Raw genomic sequence first — 17759 nt, forward strand, 5'->3', positions numbered from 1 at the left:
CCCAGCATATTAGAGAGACAAAGAGTGTGAGGTAATATCTTTTATTGGACCAGCTGCTGTTGGTGAAAGAGACAAGCTTTTGAGCTTACACAGATCTCTTCACTTCTAGGAAAAGGTATCGATGGTGTCATAGCTAAATATAAGGTTCAACAGATTGTTTAGCATAAAGAGTTAACATGTTGTAAGAGACTATTCAAAGTGACATGGGCAGTTAACACTATTGCAGTTGTAGGACAAAAAGTGTTATAACGTGATAGTTCAGTGAGTTAGTTCCTACAAAGAATCCTGTTCAGGCACACTGTTGCAAGACCCCTTTCAAATGGTTGAATGCTTGTATATCTGCTTATCTTAAGTGCTTCCATGGCCCCATTGCTGTTGTATCTGTGTGCCTTGCAATCTTTAATATAGTTATCCTCCCAACGCTCTATGATATAGGGAAATACTTCTATTCCCATTTTATGGATGGGGAACTGAGGCATAGAGAGTCTAGTGACTTGCCTGTGGTCACAGAGGAAGTCTGTGCATTAGTGTTTAACTTTCCAGTGTTTTTTCCATACTTCCGTTCCAGTTAGACTGACTTATAGTTCCTTTGTTTTCATTTTGACAGAGTTCTTATGGAAATTATCATCCAGAGGAATGATATTGCATGACCTTGTATTCTATACCATGATATTACATGACCTTATATTTATTATTAAATAAATAAAAGGCACTTTTAATGGGATCAGTAATGAGACTTGGGGAGAGAAGGAATGGGAACTGCAGCTTCCTTTTCACATAAAATTAATTCATCTGTCTCCTGCTTTTTGACTTTTAGTATTGTCATTTGGTACAAACTTATGATGATGGGGAGATAAGCAGATTTTGCTTGCTACCTCTATTTCCTAGCTAATGGACTGACCAAGTATATTCTTTCCTATTCCTGTCCTGTTCAGTGAAACCTACTAGAATGTGGACTCTGGAAACAGTATCAAACAGGACTTGAGAGAGAGTCTATTGCCTGCACATAGAAAAAATCAGAGCAGTGAAATGACAATGGTGTTGCTTATGGGGGAAAAAAGAGCCTAAAGAATAGAAATAATTTTAAAATTTTAGAAGTAGATGACTCAAGAAGTGGATCTTGAGTTAATGAAACATTTGAATGTATTAAAGTTTCAAAAATGATCCTCCCATAACAATTTTAGAAATATTTAAAGGAAAGGTAACCCTCACTGGGTTGACTTGGTTTGCAGGAACTAATCTGAATGAGATTTCCTGTTAGATTGTGTAGATTTATTGTCTGTTGACAAAGTGAAGCTGTCTTTGCAAGTGACTGTGGATGTACATCAGTAATAAAATAATTCCTCTAAGGTGAAAGCAAATTGAATTAACAATCAGGTTTTAGGAAGAGCTTGATGGTCATTGACTATACCTTAGACCAATTAATATTAGAATGTAACTTATTTCCTATGTGTAAAAGTGTCATCTCCATAGGAAAGGTCCTCATATGTTGGGGTAATAACTTCTATTATAAACTGAAAATGGACTTTGGGGCACAAGAACAAGTGTTCAGTAATTTTGCATATAGCAGGTCAATTTTAGAGGGTTAAAATCCTACCTATTGCTTGAATGATTTTCTCAGTATTCCATTCAATTTATAATGAGCTGCTACAAAACACTTCATCTGCTTACGGTTAAGGTTGATCAAGTGAGCTTTCTCAGAACTCACTAAAATAATTTTAAGGCTACACTCACAGAACACACAATAAGTGATCAAAAACTACCCCACCACTCTCACAAAACTCAACCGCATCAATATACAAATACCTTCTAACATTCAGTTCAGCAGTTCTAGTGCTTTAATGTTCACATTGAATAACTGAAAATAACACTGCTATATGTGCTGTTAGTTCTGACCCATATTTATAATTAACATAACAGTTTTCAAATTATTAATCTTAGCATGTTCTCAAATCATAAATCAGAGTACAAAGTTGATTATACTTTCAAAATTTCTGACCTTATCATATTTTAAAAAGTCAGCTATACTAAAGAAAACCCTGTATAAATGTTGTTGATACATACATATTCATGGATACATTCATGTTGTGTTCATATTGTTTTAACAAACAGGCCAGTGTTAAGAGTGTGATGGAGAAGGTATTAATAACTTGGTGAGGCTGAATGACATGATGATAGTGGGCTAATGTTTGGACACTGATGTTGATTTGACTGATGACTTCCTCACTTTAACATTCACACAGCTGTAAAGAAACACACTTGAAAAGCCTTAATTATCTAAATCAATGAGGAATGTGTGAGGAAACTGATTTCTTTAAGTAAATGTAAGGGTTGGCAAGAGAAGGCTAAAGTGATATCTCTTCCATTTAAAATTTTACAATGTGTTTTGGGCAATGGCTACTTTTAAGTTATCTAAGCTTCTGGTGGAATTAGAAAAAAAAAAGATCAGAGTGATCTGATAGAGGGCTCTTACCTTTTTCAGGGGGTGGGGTGAGTAGGGGTGCTCTTGTGAAAGAGAGCATAACTTTTCATCTTAATAACCTCATTCTATTTTAATGCAAATGGTGGGGAGGTGCACCAAGAGAACCTTTTTTCCCTATTAAACAGTAACTGTGTTAATATTAGGGCATAATACTGATTTGAAAATGAAAGGCCTAAGAGCCCCAGAAGTGTTAGTGAAAGGATAGTCAATAACATGGGTTAGGATGTTATCTGTACTGAATGCTAGCTTCTCACTGCAGTCTGTTACATGTAACTAATCCATGAAGTAGTATTACATACTTTCTCATAGCTCTACTAGCTGTTCCCCAGAGTTCCTTGCAACAAGGGTTTTGAGTAAAAAAGTCACAAAATTTATATTGATACAGAATCAGAAGGAATTAACTTGCTACGATTGACCTCTCAGAAATGTAAATTACTGGTACAATGTCAACAAAAAGTTTAATGACTTACACAGTGGTTTGCAAAGAATGATATTTGGTTGCCTTGTTTCTATATATGAATACCATATTAGATAGAAATGTTAAAGGCTGTAAAAGATCCAATAGATTGGAGAACACGCTTACGTTTCTTGAGCTCTCAGAATGATCACATATTCCAAAAAGGCAAATATACATAGGAGTAAGGGAAAAAAGAATGCTGGCTCTGGTGCAAGAAGGTCAAGGTTAAGAGGCAAGAGTATCCATGACTGTATTGCCACCTAAATAGCTTGAACAAACATGAACAAAATGTTATCTCAGGTTATACAGCAGCTCATTTCTACTGCACATGATCAATCTATATTTTTAAATGTTCCTAACTTTTGCTTTATAGCAGTAATACTCAGACCTCAGTGGTTCAAGAGTCAAATTAGTGATCAACATTACCCAGAAGTGCCACAATAGTGTGAATTCTATATATATTGTGAAATTTATATATAAAATTCTCACAGTAAAATGACTATTTTATCAACCACAATTGATGAATAACATTGTAAAAGCATCCTGATTAATTAATAATTAAATCAGTGTTTTAATATCATGCTGCAAAGAGCCGCAGGAGATGCGTTAGAGTCACTTGTGGCTCGGGAGCCTCAGTCTGAGTAACACTACGTTATAGTCAGATGTGTTTTGTGCAAACTTTGTAAAGTATTCTTCATTGATGACTACTTACGTGCAAAGTTTGAAGATTCAAATAAGTGACTATTTATAAAAAGCAGGAAAGCTCTCACTCAACTCAAGAATGATTGAACTGGTTTTCCTTAACCTTTCCTACAAAAATCACATTAGACCATACCATATATACAAAACTTGTATGCAAAGTTGAATTTTCTTTCACAATTTTGAATGGACAGCAGCAGAACATTATAATGAAAATTCTTGCTACTGACCTTTCTGCAACAAAAAGATTGTCTTTTCTTGGAGAAATGTCAAGATTTTTATCACGCTTTATTCAAATCCAATAGCTCTCTTGGACAGCATATTCAATATATTCTACTAGTGGCAATAAATGAAAGTTATTCAGAGGCAGCAGGATAGTGGTTAATGTCACTTCATCTTCCAAGAGCACAAAAAGGACACACATTTCTAGTTCTACAATTATGGTGATTTTCTTTTTTGAGGTTATACATGATATGCTCAAATAATGACCTACAACTCCTCTGAAGCAGTCTAAAAAAATTTCTGTATAGAAACACTGATCTATTTTCTTTTTTTTTTCTCCCCCCAGGTTGTCACGAAATAAAATGGATGGTAGCTTTGATTGTGATTGTGGTGAGCTGGAGCCACCTGATCATTAACAGAAGGCATCTTTTGTAAATCAAGAGCTGCCAGTTTCCTGTTTAACTCGACTGTAAACAAAGGAGGAAAAAAAGGAAAAAGAAACATAGTGCTTACCAGCACCATAGAATGACGCTGCTCAGGACCAGTCCAACACTGAATGTATCTGCACTGTGAGGAGGAGGATGTTAAAAGAAGCCTATTATGTGCATATTTATTCACATTTTTGTTAAATGTTAACCAGTTGCATGGTAGAGCTGAGTGCATAGTATGTCATTTCATTTCGTTTGAGTTTCTTGTGAGTATTTTCTTTAATGTCTGCAGAGATGCTGCACCTTTTTTGAACTATGAATGCTGCAATCTTTCTATCTTATGCTCAGTTTGAGTTATAGAGCTTGTCTGCTCTAAATTTAAGGGGACACAACAGGCCTGGTTGGCTAATAATGCAATGAGAGTGTCAAAAAAACATCTTGCAGTCAAAGCCGAGTTTTTCTTCTCCCTTTCTGTAAGACCTTTCCTTCAGATACCAGTGGAAAAGTGTCTACATATTTACAGAAGCTTGGTAATTTAAGAGGAAAAAGAAACGAAGAATTTCAAAATGGCAGAAAAGTTTGAAAGTCTCATGAACATTCATGGTTTTGATCTGGGCTCTCGGTATATGGACTTGAAACCACTGGGCTGTGGTGGAAATGGCTTAGTTTTTTCTGCTGTCGATAATGACTGTGATAAAAGAGTGGCTGTCAAGAAAATTGTCCTCACAGATCCTCAGAGTGTTAAACATGCTCTACGTGAGATTAAAATTATTAGACGACTTGACCATGATAACATTGTGAAAGTATTTGAAATCCTTGGTCCCAATGGAAGCCAGTTAACGGATGATGTGGGCTCCCTTACAGAACTGAACTGTGTTTACATTGTTCAAGAGTACATGGAGACGGATCTGGCTAACCTGTTAGAGCAGGGCCCTTTACTGGAAGAACATGCCAGGCTTTTCATGTACCAGCTGCTACGTGGGCTCAAGTATATTCACTCTGCAAACGTTCTGCACAGAGATCTCAAACCAGCTAATCTTTTCATTAATACTGAAGATTTGGTGCTGAAGATTGGTGACTTTGGTCTTGCACGGATCATGGATCCTCATTATTCCCATAAGGTTTGTGGAGAGATGGATCCACTTTTTAAAAAGTGATATCCTGATAACCTATCAGTTTTAGAATGGTCTCTCTCTTTGTCTAGGTATGTTAATGGTATTCATCACTATAATAGGAATGCTTGATGGCAGGGTTGGTGTAAGTGGAAAGTTTCTTAAGCCTGTTCAATCTGGATTGGTAACTAACTTTCCCTTACAGTATTTTACAAGTTGTAGCATTTGCCTCTTGGCTAAGAACACTGGCAGAGTAAGTTAAAATGTCATCTCCATAGGTGGACATTAATGGCTGCTAGTATATCATGAATGTGTTGCTTTCATTCCCAAAACACTGAGATTTTCACCTCTTGTGCTTTGCATCTCATCTGGCCTTTTGAAAGTTCTGAGCATGCTATTCTAGTTAACTATTTTCAATAGCAAGGTTACAGGTAAATAAATTTAGAGTCCCAGTGCTTAAAATTTTGGCAAAGAGTAGATGAGAGTGCTGCTTTGTTAAATCCTCATAATTTAATATTTTGAGGACAGGTTCTGTCCTTATACAGTTTACTTCCATAGGGGGAATTGCATGCACATAACCAGGAAGAGTATTTTATAAAAGCAGTATTTAGATGAACAAATGCACAATTTAGGTTTTAAGAGCGATGCAGAAGTACAAGAACTTTAGATTAGTTTAAAATATCTATGCATCCCCAGTGCACCAATGTGACTACTCGCTGGGATTTATTAGTGATCGTGTAATTATCTTGTTTAATGTCTCAGAAGGGATTTGTTTATTATCTCCATTAATTTGACATTTGGAAATAAGGAACTTTTAGGAACTATACATCATTTGATTAATAAAATGATTAACGTAAGAGTATGATACTAAGTTGCAGGTGATTGATTAAACACAATCCCCATTGTACTGTTAACTCTGTATAAAAGTTGCTGTACACAATAGCCCTTTCAAGATCAAACTCGGAACTCATTACAAACATTTTCTTCCTTAGGGCCATCTTTCTGAGGGATTGGTTACTAAATGGTACAGATCACCCCGTCTCTTACTTTCTCCTAACAACTACACTAAAGCCATTGACATGTGGGCTGCAGGTTGCATCTTTGCTGAAATGCTGACTGGGAAAACCCTCTTTGCAGGTTGGTAGAATACTGATCGTCATTCACCTATGTGTGCTGCATTAGCCCATCTACAAAATGTCAAGGGTAAAACATATGTTACTGCAAGCATCATATTTTTCCTATCTAAGACTGCCATAATTACCTCATTGAAACAAAACACAACTGGAGATGACAGAAGTGTCTCACGGTAACATTGATATGTCTGTATTGCATGTAGTTTATATGTTTAGGTCTACACTTAACTTTCTGTCTAGTAATTAAAGATGTGTAAAGTTAACATTACTGGAACAAATTACATTTATTTTGAGTATTATGCTTAATGTAATTTACTATTTCAACTTAAGTCTGTTGGATTTGAGAACTCAGACTTAATGTTTGTACAGTATTTATATCTCTGAGGTAGGTGAGCAGTACTTTCTCCATTTTGCAGATGGTCATATATTTTGTTACGGTAGTGAGTCTGAAATTAAGGTTGTCAAAACAGGGCTTAAATTAATTTTATACATTCCCTTATGGAAAAAAATATTTTCCATATCCAATCTTTGGCTGATAGTGAGTGCCCAGAGGAGAATTTTGATGGTATGGAGTTAAATGAACACGTGCTTTGGATTTAAGACTTAAATAGTGATATCTTTTCAATTTCTGAAAAGTGAATTGAATGGATAAACAGAGCAAATAGTTCACTTTTTGTTTAAAAAAAAAAAAAAAAAAAAAGAACTTTCATACAAATAGTATCCTCTGAGAATGAGCTTATAGGACTATCTTTAGCAAGTTAGAATGTAAAGACTTAGTTTTTACTGGAAAATATAGTTCAAATGAAACCCAGGGAATTTTTAATTGACTCACAAATCTCTTCTCGATTAAATATTTCTCCACACGTGTATGGTTAGCCCCTTTTATGAATAGGAAGACTTGTCTAGTGATTCCAGTTGGGGGGTTGAATTTGAACCATGTACAATGAGCTCTCTAAATTGTGCTGGAAAATTTTATGGTCAAAGCATCTTTCAAGATAGTCCATGTGCTGGTATGGCTTATTGCTTGCTTGGATATCAGGAGCTCTGAAAGACCAAATTGGCGCATATGATTTTTGGACGGTGGGGGGAAATCGTTTGGCTCCTTCCCAGAACTGCTGTGCGTTATTTCAACCACACAGCCTCAACATGGGGTTGGGCTGAAGGAGCATGCTGAATTGGCTCTTCACCCAAAGGTGACTCTTCTGCACAGGGGAATTCTCTAGCTGTATGTTCTGGCAGCTTTACAACCCATTTCTGGTGCTCCATTGGTGCAGAGAGATCATTGTTTACTTTAGGGTAGGATATGTCCCTTTGAATGTAAAGGTGTTCACAGCACTTACGAGTTTCAGTGGTTGTGCCAGCAAAACTTGTAATCTCCATGAATGTTTCCAGTCATGTGGGATGCAAGCTTCTGATCTCCCTGAGAACTACACTAACTCAAGTATAACTTTCACCAGTATAACTAACATGAATACAATAGATAAAATACAGGTCTCGCAAAAGTTACAAGCAGAATCCATTCAGCTGTTTTGAGTTGTGTGACAACAATTTTCCACATTTAAAAAAAAAAATACCATAAGGAAATTCTTAGCTTCAGGCATCAATATAAAAGTTAAATTGAGAGCATTTTTCCCTTTAAATCACCATTAATTGGATGTCATGTCTTTGAAAATTGCTAGGAACTTAATTACATAGAGATCTGCCTCTCTCCAGAAGTTTGTCATGGGATTAGTAGATGAATTAAATCTTCCAGTGAGCACTGAGAAGTGGATACTGAAGTGTCTCTTAGCAGCAAAATGTTTAATACTCAAAATTAAGAAATATAGCGTGTCTCTAGCTTATTAAGACTGGTTGAAAGAAATGTTAGACAGCTTTCATGGAAAAAATTGTAGTCAGTGACAAAAAGTCCTGAAACTTGGTGATGTGGGTGCCTTGAGGCAATTCTAATACAGCATAAATAAATATAGAATCTCTGTAAATTAAAAATGTAGTCTAAAAATATTTTAGTAACAATGTTATATCACTAGTATTTAAATATACAGTGATCCTAGAATTATGCTCTGACCCTTTCCTATGTCAAAATTATGAAATAAATAAAAGCTTAAAGCCATGCACTCATATGCTTCCATTCTTTTGTCTTGATGCCTGTCATAATGGTAGCTTAATCTAAATATCTTGTTCTTTTCATTGTTCTATTTTTTCTTGAAAAATCAAAGGACAGATTCTATATTTGTAGTTTCAATTTCAGCCTTAACCTGTCCTTCACACCACTCACCATCATAGACACCTCCCCACTTTACTTTCTGTCCATCCTACCTTATTTACATCTTCCTTCTATGCCGCAAACCACGTCTTGCCTCTATCCACATTCTACTTACTGACCAATGAACCAGACCCACGACATATGGGCCAAAGACTCTACTTTGCTTCAGGACACCCTATCACTTCTCCACTCCTCATGGCTATATGACAGTGTCTTGCATTTTGCCTTTTGTGTCCTGCTTTCTTCCTCTGCTATCTCACTATGGGCTGGCAAGCTCAAAGTACTCTATCCTCCCCAAAGGGCTTTTTCCAGCCTCTAACTTCCATTTTGTCCTCTAGACATGGGTTGGAGTCACCATGCTCTCCCATTGCAGACAGTGTCACCATTACACTGTCTGCTATGCCCATAGATTTACAGACTTGTTTTTTATGTTGGACTGATTTGATTTTAAATATCAGGATTGAGTATTAGTCCAGATATTTATTTTATTGCATGAAGAGTGGGCTAAAAATTATTTGGATTAAAGCTTGGCTGCTGTGTATGTCTTAAAATGCTACAGTACAAATTAACTTTGGGTATAGAATGACGTTGTAGCTACCATCATCTTAGAGAGAAAGGGAGTTAGTCTGGGCTGTTGACAAGGATGTATGTGAATAGTTGTATGAGAATTGCTTGATGGGGTGCTTTGAAACTCATATTCAATAGGTGTTTGTTAGAAATACTTGCAGACCTCTTTCCAGGTATAACAAAAAATCTAGGATGCACTTACGTTGGTGATGCACAGAGTTTGGTGCGTTATTGAGAGCTTAATACAGTTGTCTCTGCAGTCTGCTAAGAGGTGGTTTCCTAGAAAAGTCAATGACTTCTAATGGCAAAACATCACTGTAGCTGAAAAGAGGAGTACAGTTTGTGCTTGTGTGTGTTATACGGTATTGTAAAGTACATCTTGTGAAACTGCTTGTGTTGTGAGGGTAACTGCAAAAGGCTTATGCAGTTTCACTATCTAATACAATAACATCCAAACTAAAACCACTACAAGTCAAATTTCCAAAAGTGCTTAGTGCCCACAATTGGAGCCAAATTTCTGAGCGCTAATTGTTCTGAATGGAAAATTGTTGGCAGCTGAGCACTTTTGACAATCTGGCCATTTCATTTAGGTGTCTAAATGGGAAAGTAGCTGAGCTCGCTTGAAAATCCAGCCCTAATTTCTTGATTAAAAACTTTTCTCTCTAATTCTATCAGTTTTGTCAGCAGGTATGGGATTCTTTTATCTAATACATCCTGTGGCTGCAGGCTATACAAATGCATATTTGATTTTCTCTTTTCCCACCAACTGGGATATTTGTACATCCTTTCTTCACGTGTGGCTTCATTTAAAAAAAATTAAAAGTAAATCACAAGAAGCTGGGTAAGCCTGTATATTTGGAAACACACATCCATCATCCAGACTTTTAAGTTTTGATTCAGTCTTTGTGGGGAAAATTCCAAATTCAGCATGTCTGTTTATAAAAACCTGTGCTTGACATCAGATAAAGAAGCAGTTAGAAAAGATTCACCTAAGTCCTAGCTCAGAAAGCTAATTTAGTATCATCTTAGCTTCCTGAATAAAAGAGAAGTAAACATTTAATGTCTTAAGATAGGTGAGAGTAGGGGAAAATCCAAAGTGTTATCTAACAGTTGTATCTAACGTGTTAGTATCAAGACATATTAATTTATCTTCTGATTGGAGCACTGTTCTTTAAAGTTTTTAATGTTCATTGCCTGTCTAGGCTTCCAAGTTATCCCTCAGAATCTTGCTTACTGGAAAGCAACTTTAATGAAAGAGGGAATAGTAGACACCCGAGAATACTTTCTTCCCCAACCCCAAGTTTTATAGTTATGAGTCAGAAATTTTCAGAAGGCTTTTTAAGAGAAGTGTAAAATACAGAAGTCATGTAATATATTTTTAATAGCAGTTGTACATTCACATTTCCAAGCAAATATTTAAAGAATGAGTATTTCATCTTACGTGGGGGGGAAAGAATAGATATTTCACTTTCTTAAGCATATTCTTAAATGGATTCAGAGGGAAACAAATGCAGCTGCTGCTCCTCAGCCCAGGCAAGTGAGGGTACAGCTTCACCAAAGAACTCCGCAGCTAATTCCTAAAAGCTGCATTTTGGTTTATATACAAATTTTGTTAAGGACAGTTAAGCATGTGTATATTTAAATAAGCTAAGGTAACTCCACAAGAAGTGCTTGTATTTTGATTTAAATAAATCTGTCACATTACTCTCTCCCTCCCTCCCTCCAGCTCCATAATGGAATGCAGTGCCAGGAAATGTAATGCTGCAGGTGGGGCTCAAAGTATGGTCTGGGTAATAGTGCCTCAGGAAGTTGCCTTGTTACCATGGAAACTTACAAGCTCAGGAGTCATTTTGGGAAGGCGTTGCTGTGGTAACCACAGCTTGGTGAGGCTGCAGCAGGGTTGCAGCAGTTAAGGCCAGCTCTGACAGTGGGACTGCAGGGAGCTCCCTCTGCATGGCCAAAGGGCCCAAGGCACCCTGGCACAAGGTGGAGGGTTGCTCCTGTAGTCATCCTGGCCCAGTGGAGGAGAGACCCCGGGCCAAGACTGCAACGAAGACAACAAGCCCCCAGACACAGGGCAGGCCACCCCACTGCTGAACAGTTCCTGCCATGGGACAGCTCCTCAGTGCCCCTCACCTGGTTGAGGAGTGAGGGAGCAGGGCTAGACAGTGTAGCTGCAGAGAGCACTCTGTACTGCTGCAGAGCCAGTGATGCCCAATTCCTGCAGGTGCAAGGTGCAGGGAAAGCTGCAGTCCTGTCATGGGAGAGGAGGGATTCCCCGGCCAGGACTATGAGGAGGACTTGCTGCAGGAGAGGCCACCCCACTGCTGAACGGCTCCTGCTGGAGTTCTCCTCCTTACAAACCTGGCCAGCAGTCAATGCTCTGCCTCCCCCTTGCAGGGGTCAGGTGTTAGTGGCACTGTATCAGTGCAAGGTGTGTCCTTTGCAGATCTGCTTGCTCACTCATCAGCTGGGGGCGGGGGTGCATACTACATAGGAGCCATCCCTACATAGGGCCTACCCTGTGATAGGGGTCATCCTGGCTGGTAGTCTCTATTCTGCCCTGCCAGGACCCGCTTGCTCACTCCCATGACAGAAGGGCTGTAGAGGGCTCCTGCACAGCCAGGGTACTGCTGACACCCGACTCAAACCTTGAAGGAGCAAGGTGCAAGGGGGAGTCTGCAGTTCTGGCGGAGCAGAGCAGAGACCCTGGCCAGGACTGCCAGGAAGAGGAGGGGAGGAGTCCTTAGTCCTGGCTGGAGGTGGGGCACCCCACTGCTGAATGGCTCCTGCTAGGTGCTCATTGTTGTCACCCTCACAGTCCTGGCCAGCTGATCAATGGAAAAGCTCCCTTCTAATTTAGTAAACGTTTTGTGTTTAATGCTTCTCTTCATGTCTGCAGTGCTGTATTTATAGTTTGTGAATAGACTTTTTAAATTCTAATACTACACTTCAAAAATAAAGTATATTAGTACAAATTTTATGTGGCACACTTTTCTTTTTAATCAACTGATATTTATGTACTGTAATAGTATTCCTGATATTACTACAAGATTTCTGATCAGAATTGTACACCAAATGGATCAGTTGGTGGGTCTGTTAATTACATTAAAGTAAGTAAATGCCGAGCTAAATCATCAGTGTTCTGATGCTAGAAGAGCAAAGAACTTAAAGTGCTCCAGATATTGAACGAACTATTGAGTAAGCAAAATGGAAAAGCTGGAAGGGGCGGATATTGGTAAAAACAAGTGGTGAGACCTACTTTTGGTGTTTGATGTACAGAAATTTGAGGCACTGTAAGGCATAATATGCTAATATCTATCCAGACTACACTAATTCCTTTTAAGTGTACTAAATTACTTTTGAGCTCTGTTTTTCAGGCATGAATGTGTCAGAAATTAAGGAAAGTTGTTTGCAACATAACTAACATCCTGTGTCTTCTCTACTTAACCTTTAGGTGCACATGAACTTGAACAGATGCAGCTGATTTTAGAGTCAATTCCAGTTGTGCATGAGGAAGACCGTCAGGAGCTTCTCAGTGTAATCCCAGTTTACATTAAAAATGATATGACTGAGCCACACAAACCTTTAACACAGCTGCTTCCAGGCATCAGTCCTGAAGGTAAGTGGTTCTGAAGAGAACCTGATTTTAGTCCCTGTAAATTAAAAACCTTAAAAATCGTAGCAGACAACTTTACAGTGAAAATTTTTGGCACCAACTTGGTTATATATTAAGCATGTTTCCATGGATGGCAGGATCCATACTATATAATGATGTCACATGTTTGACTCTTGGTCATTCTCCAGGATGGGAACTCTTTGGAGGCAGTTGTCTCTAGCCCTTGTGAGAAATGGAGCATCTTGTATCACATTATAGCTACTTCGACAGTCGTGGAGGAGTGTTACGTGGCTTTGCAAGGAGCTGTGTGCCATTCCCTTATCTGAAGACCAGTTGAACCGCTATGTGTTGAGGGTGAGGGTAGAAAGAGGAGATATTGGACATCTTTGTGACAATTCAAATAATGCTCAGGGAGGGAGTGGGAGGTTGGGACTTTAGTCCTCTAAAGACATGAGTGATGTAATTGGTTCAAGAGTGTACAGTAATTGTTCTCAGAAACATTTGAAGCACTATCTTGTCAAAATAGAAGAGTTTTGGTTCAAGTATTCCTGCTTGAACAAAAAGCATTTTGAATGTTTTTTCTTACTATTCCTGGCAGTGTAGTGTAGAAGTCAGCGGCACTTGCTAACTTGACTTAGAGCATTCTAACTCCACAACTTAAAACTATAAGAAATTCTCTCTTATAAAATCATTACTTATTGCTGTATCCTCTCTGTTTTCTACCTTTCTAGATTTACAGAATAAATTTTTGTGCAGATTGGTTTTGTCAGTTGATAGTTTTGTCTTAAAATCCTTATAGCCCTGGTGATTTTTGTATTCTTTAAAGTCATAGTGTTTTCAGCAGTCTTTGACATACATGTAGATGGGTAAAATAAAGCACTGTGTTTATAATGCCCAATTGAAATTGTTTCAGGAATAAAGATTTTCAGCTTCTAGTTACTGATCACTGATCTGGTTTTACTCTCTGCAGCACTGGACTTCCTGGAGCAAATTTTGACATTTAGTCCCATGGATCGATTGACAGCAGAAGAAGCTTTGTCCCATCCTTATATGAGCATTTACTCCTTTCCAACGGATGAGCCCATTTCAAGTCATCCTTTTCACATTGAAGATGAAGTTGATGATATTCTGCTCATGGATGAAAGTCACAGCCATATTTATAATTGGGAAAGGTAAATGTATTCCAAATTTTGTTGTTTAGATATTAGTGAATTGTCTTGTATCTCTGAATCATGGCATCTTCCTTAAATCTAAAGAAAGAGGCTATATTTGAGATGCTGTGAACACATCTCTTTAAGAGCAATAGAACTCTGCAGAAAGGAGGCAGAAGTATTCCCATGGAGGAGTTTTTCCTGTCCTCTCTCCCCTTTCCCCCAAGTGTACCAATTCCATTTTAATTGATTTTTCTAAATTAACTTGAGGATAAGAATTTTCCCATAGCTTGAGTCTGTAATTAGTATCGGTGCACTTTATAATTGTCTGCTGCAATATAAAGCACAACAAAGACTGACTTGGATATGGTGATGTATGACTATATTATGATTCTATGAATCCATAAATAAGTCTGATTTTTACATGCATTAAAATAACATTCATTTTCCAGTCTGTAAGACTTAAGATTAAAGAAAATAATTTTCATTCCTGACAGATGTGTCTTACTGGAGAAAGTAAAAAAAAATTAATCTACAGTCAGTAAATATACTAGTAAAGGCATAGAATTGCAATAGTCATATTTAAAAATGACATCTTTACTTAAAATAGCACTTCTGATAGAAGAACATTTTGGATGGAGGAATTTCTTAAATTGGGTTAAATCATATTTTAAATATTTATATTTTGGGATTTAAAATTATTAGACGTATGCATAAATTACCATATTCACAATGCATTTAAAAACTTAAAATATAGTTACAGTCCAGTTCCGTTAAGACAATAACTTGCATATGTTGAATTGTAAACTGTCTAGCAGTATTCCTAACCTCTGCTCATTTTGTCTGGGATAATTTGTCATCAAGGAAGTTTATTTTCATTCACTAACTCTAGGAAATTAATTATTACAGATACCATGAAAGTCAGTTTTCAGATCATGACTGGCCTATTCATAATAACTTTGAAGCTGATGAAGTTCAGCGTGATCCAAGGGCTCTTTCTGATGTCACTGATGAGGAAGAAGTGCAAGTAGATCCTCGCAAATATTTGGATGGAGATCGTGAAAAGTATCTGGAGGATCCTGCTTTTGACATGCACTACTCTACTGAGCCTTGCTGGCAATATCCAGATCACCATGAAAACAAGTATTGTGATCTGGAATGTAGCCACACTTGTAATTACAAAATGAGGTCTTCATCATACTTAGATAACTTAGTTTGGCGAGATAGTGAAGTTAATCATTACTATGAGCCCAAGCTTATTATAGATCTTTCTAACTGGAAGGAGCAGAGCAAAGAGAAGTCTGATAAGAAAGGCAAGTCAAAATGTGAAAGGAATGGATTGGTGAAAGCTCAGATAGCTCTTGAGGAAGCATCACAGCAGTTAGTTGAAAAAGAAAGGGAGAAGAATCAAGGGTTTGACTTTGATTCATTTATAGCAGGAACCATTCAACTTAGTTTACAACATGAATCTACTGATGTTGATAAATTAAATGACTTGAATAGCTCCGTGTCCCAACTGGAATTGAAAGGCTTAATATCAAAGTCAGTAAGCAGAGAGAAACAGGAAAAAGGAATGGCCAACTTGGCACAGTTGGAAGCTCTGTACCAAACTTCTTGGGATAGCCAGCTTGTAAGTGGTGGGGAGGAGTGCTTCCTCATAGACCAGTTTTGTTGTGAAGTCAGGAAAGATGAACAAATTGAGAAAGAAAATACTTACACCAGTTATTTGGACAAATTCTTTAGTAAGAAGGAAGATACGGAAATACTAGAAACTGAGCCAATTGAAGATGGGAAGCTTGGGGAGAAGGAAAGAGAAGAGAGCTTTCTTAGTAATAGTGGGGAGTTCCTCTTTAACAAGCAGTTAGAGGCTATTGGTATCCCTCAGTTTCACAGTCCTGTTGGTTCACCACTTAAATCAATTCAGGCCACATTAACACCTTCTGCTATGAAATCATCTCCCCAAATTCCCCATAAAACATACAGCAGCATTCTGAAACATCTAAACTAAAACACTCAGCAGACTTTTTTTTTGTATTCTTCATGAGATGTTTTTGTCTTTTTTTTATTACTAGTGTAAGTAATTTTTTTTACTTGAATCAGATGGTGTAATTTTGGTATGGATTTCATTAGCTTTCTGTTTACCATCATTTTTACAATCCTGAATTACTTTCTATACATGAGTTAGTTTTTTTGTTTTTAAACTGGCATGTCGTTTGCACACAAAATTAAAGAATAGAGCAGAATAATGCAAAATGCAGGAGGAAACAGAAAAAAATGCACTAAACCAAGTAAAAACATTCTGTCAGTAAAACAGTTGTCCATGTTTTGCAGAAAAAAGAATCTTGCCTTGAAATTTACACAGTGAGACTGTACATAATTGCATGAATTACATAACTATCTATTTTTGCCCTGAAACATTTTTTCATTCATGTATTAGTTTTTCATACTGTATACATTTCTTAGACACATGATACCAGCAGCAACTGAAAATGAATGCAGAATTTGGTACGCATGTGTTATCTACCTCAAGGTAACAGCAGTATGTGGCAAAACATTAACCACCCATAGTGCTTCTCATTATGCACTTCTCTTTAGCCAGCATTATTATAGTAGCTATTCTTCTTGAAAATCATTCAATATTTATAAATGTTCTGGTATGCATTCTTTATAGTGAAGTGTTAATATGCGGCACTTTTATTTATTTTAGCAAATGAGTATATTTTCTGTAATTACAGAAAGTCAACTTAATTTTTGAAGTTACTTTGCAGATAAGATTTTTGTTTAGCACTATGGTTTATTGCCTACATAACTGAATATGTAATAACATTGGCTTATTCTGAGGCTGTCCAATACATCTTTTTTTTTTAGTTTTCATTTCAAATGAAGCACTCACTGTGTATAGGAATTTGTAATTTGGAGGTGCTTGATCTCTACAAAAAAAAATTAGGAATTGCTTTATTATAAAATGCTCCTAGAAGTCTTAATTGTGTTCATTTTTTAAAATTTTGTAACGTTAGTTGTGTGCATGGAAATAATTAAGGTACAACATTATTGTAGGTTAAAAGTTCTATATGGTGAGACATTTTGCTTTTACTGTATGTTTTTACTGAATAATTCCCACCCCCAAAGCAAGCATGAATAAAATTAGGTTAAATGTAGCATGTAGCATCTTGGTCTTCTGGAAATTTGTTTTACCTTTTGGGTTTTTTGGGATACTGTATGTATCATTGGCTCCCCTGTTTAAAGAAAAACAAATAAAACATGGCCAGCAAAACTTGATTCTTGTTTCACTACTTGTACGATAATTATCTACTGCATTTTAACTTAAGTGGATGTCACCATTTGTATCATGGCCTGGGTGGCTGCCCCAGTTTTAAATGGTTTCTGTTGCAATTGCTGATTTTTATTGGAAAAAGGAAATAGCCCATTTAGAAATTTGCATGCACACAGCCTATGATAGTTTTGTTTTGCCCTCTCAGCCTCAAAGTGACTTTTAGATCACTTTGGCTTTAAGTGATATGCAATTTGCAGTTTTTGCAGTTAACTCAAATAGCTTTTATTTAAAACTCAACTGCAAGATTTTACTATTCAGTATTTTCTGTCTATCTGCAAAATACTAGTGCTAA

General features: G+C 37.1%; 1 protein-coding gene across 6 annotated transcripts in view; it reads left to right on the top strand.

Moving 5' to 3' along the window:
• The window catches only part of MAPK6 (mitogen-activated protein kinase 6), a 105791-nt gene extending 88379 nt beyond the window's left edge, over positions 1-17412 (top strand). For all 6 annotated transcript variants that reach the window (XM_067555847.1, XM_067555844.1, XM_067555845.1 and 3 more), the window contains exons 2-6: positions 4207-5409; positions 6393-6537; positions 12821-12985; positions 13953-14154; positions 15043-17412. In XM_067555847.1, the coding sequence (XP_067411948.1) occupies positions 4855-5409; positions 6393-6537; positions 12821-12985; positions 13953-14154; positions 15043-16141 (2166 nt within the window). In that variant the 5' untranslated portion in view covers positions 4207-4854 and the 3' untranslated portion in view covers positions 16142-17412. The remainder of the gene's footprint in view (positions 1-4206; positions 5410-6392; positions 6538-12820; positions 12986-13952; positions 14155-15042) is intronic.
• The last annotated feature ends 347 nt before the right edge of the window (positions 17413-17759 follow it).

The sequence above is a fragment of the Emydura macquarii genome, unplaced genomic scaffold, assembly GCF_026122565.2.
Source record: "Emydura macquarii macquarii isolate MOO-44397 ecotype Brisbane River unplaced genomic scaffold, CSIRO-AGI_Emac_v2 contig_1644, whole genome shotgun sequence".
In the NCBI taxonomy this organism is placed as follows: Eukaryota; Metazoa; Chordata; order Testudines; family Chelidae; genus Emydura; species Emydura macquarii.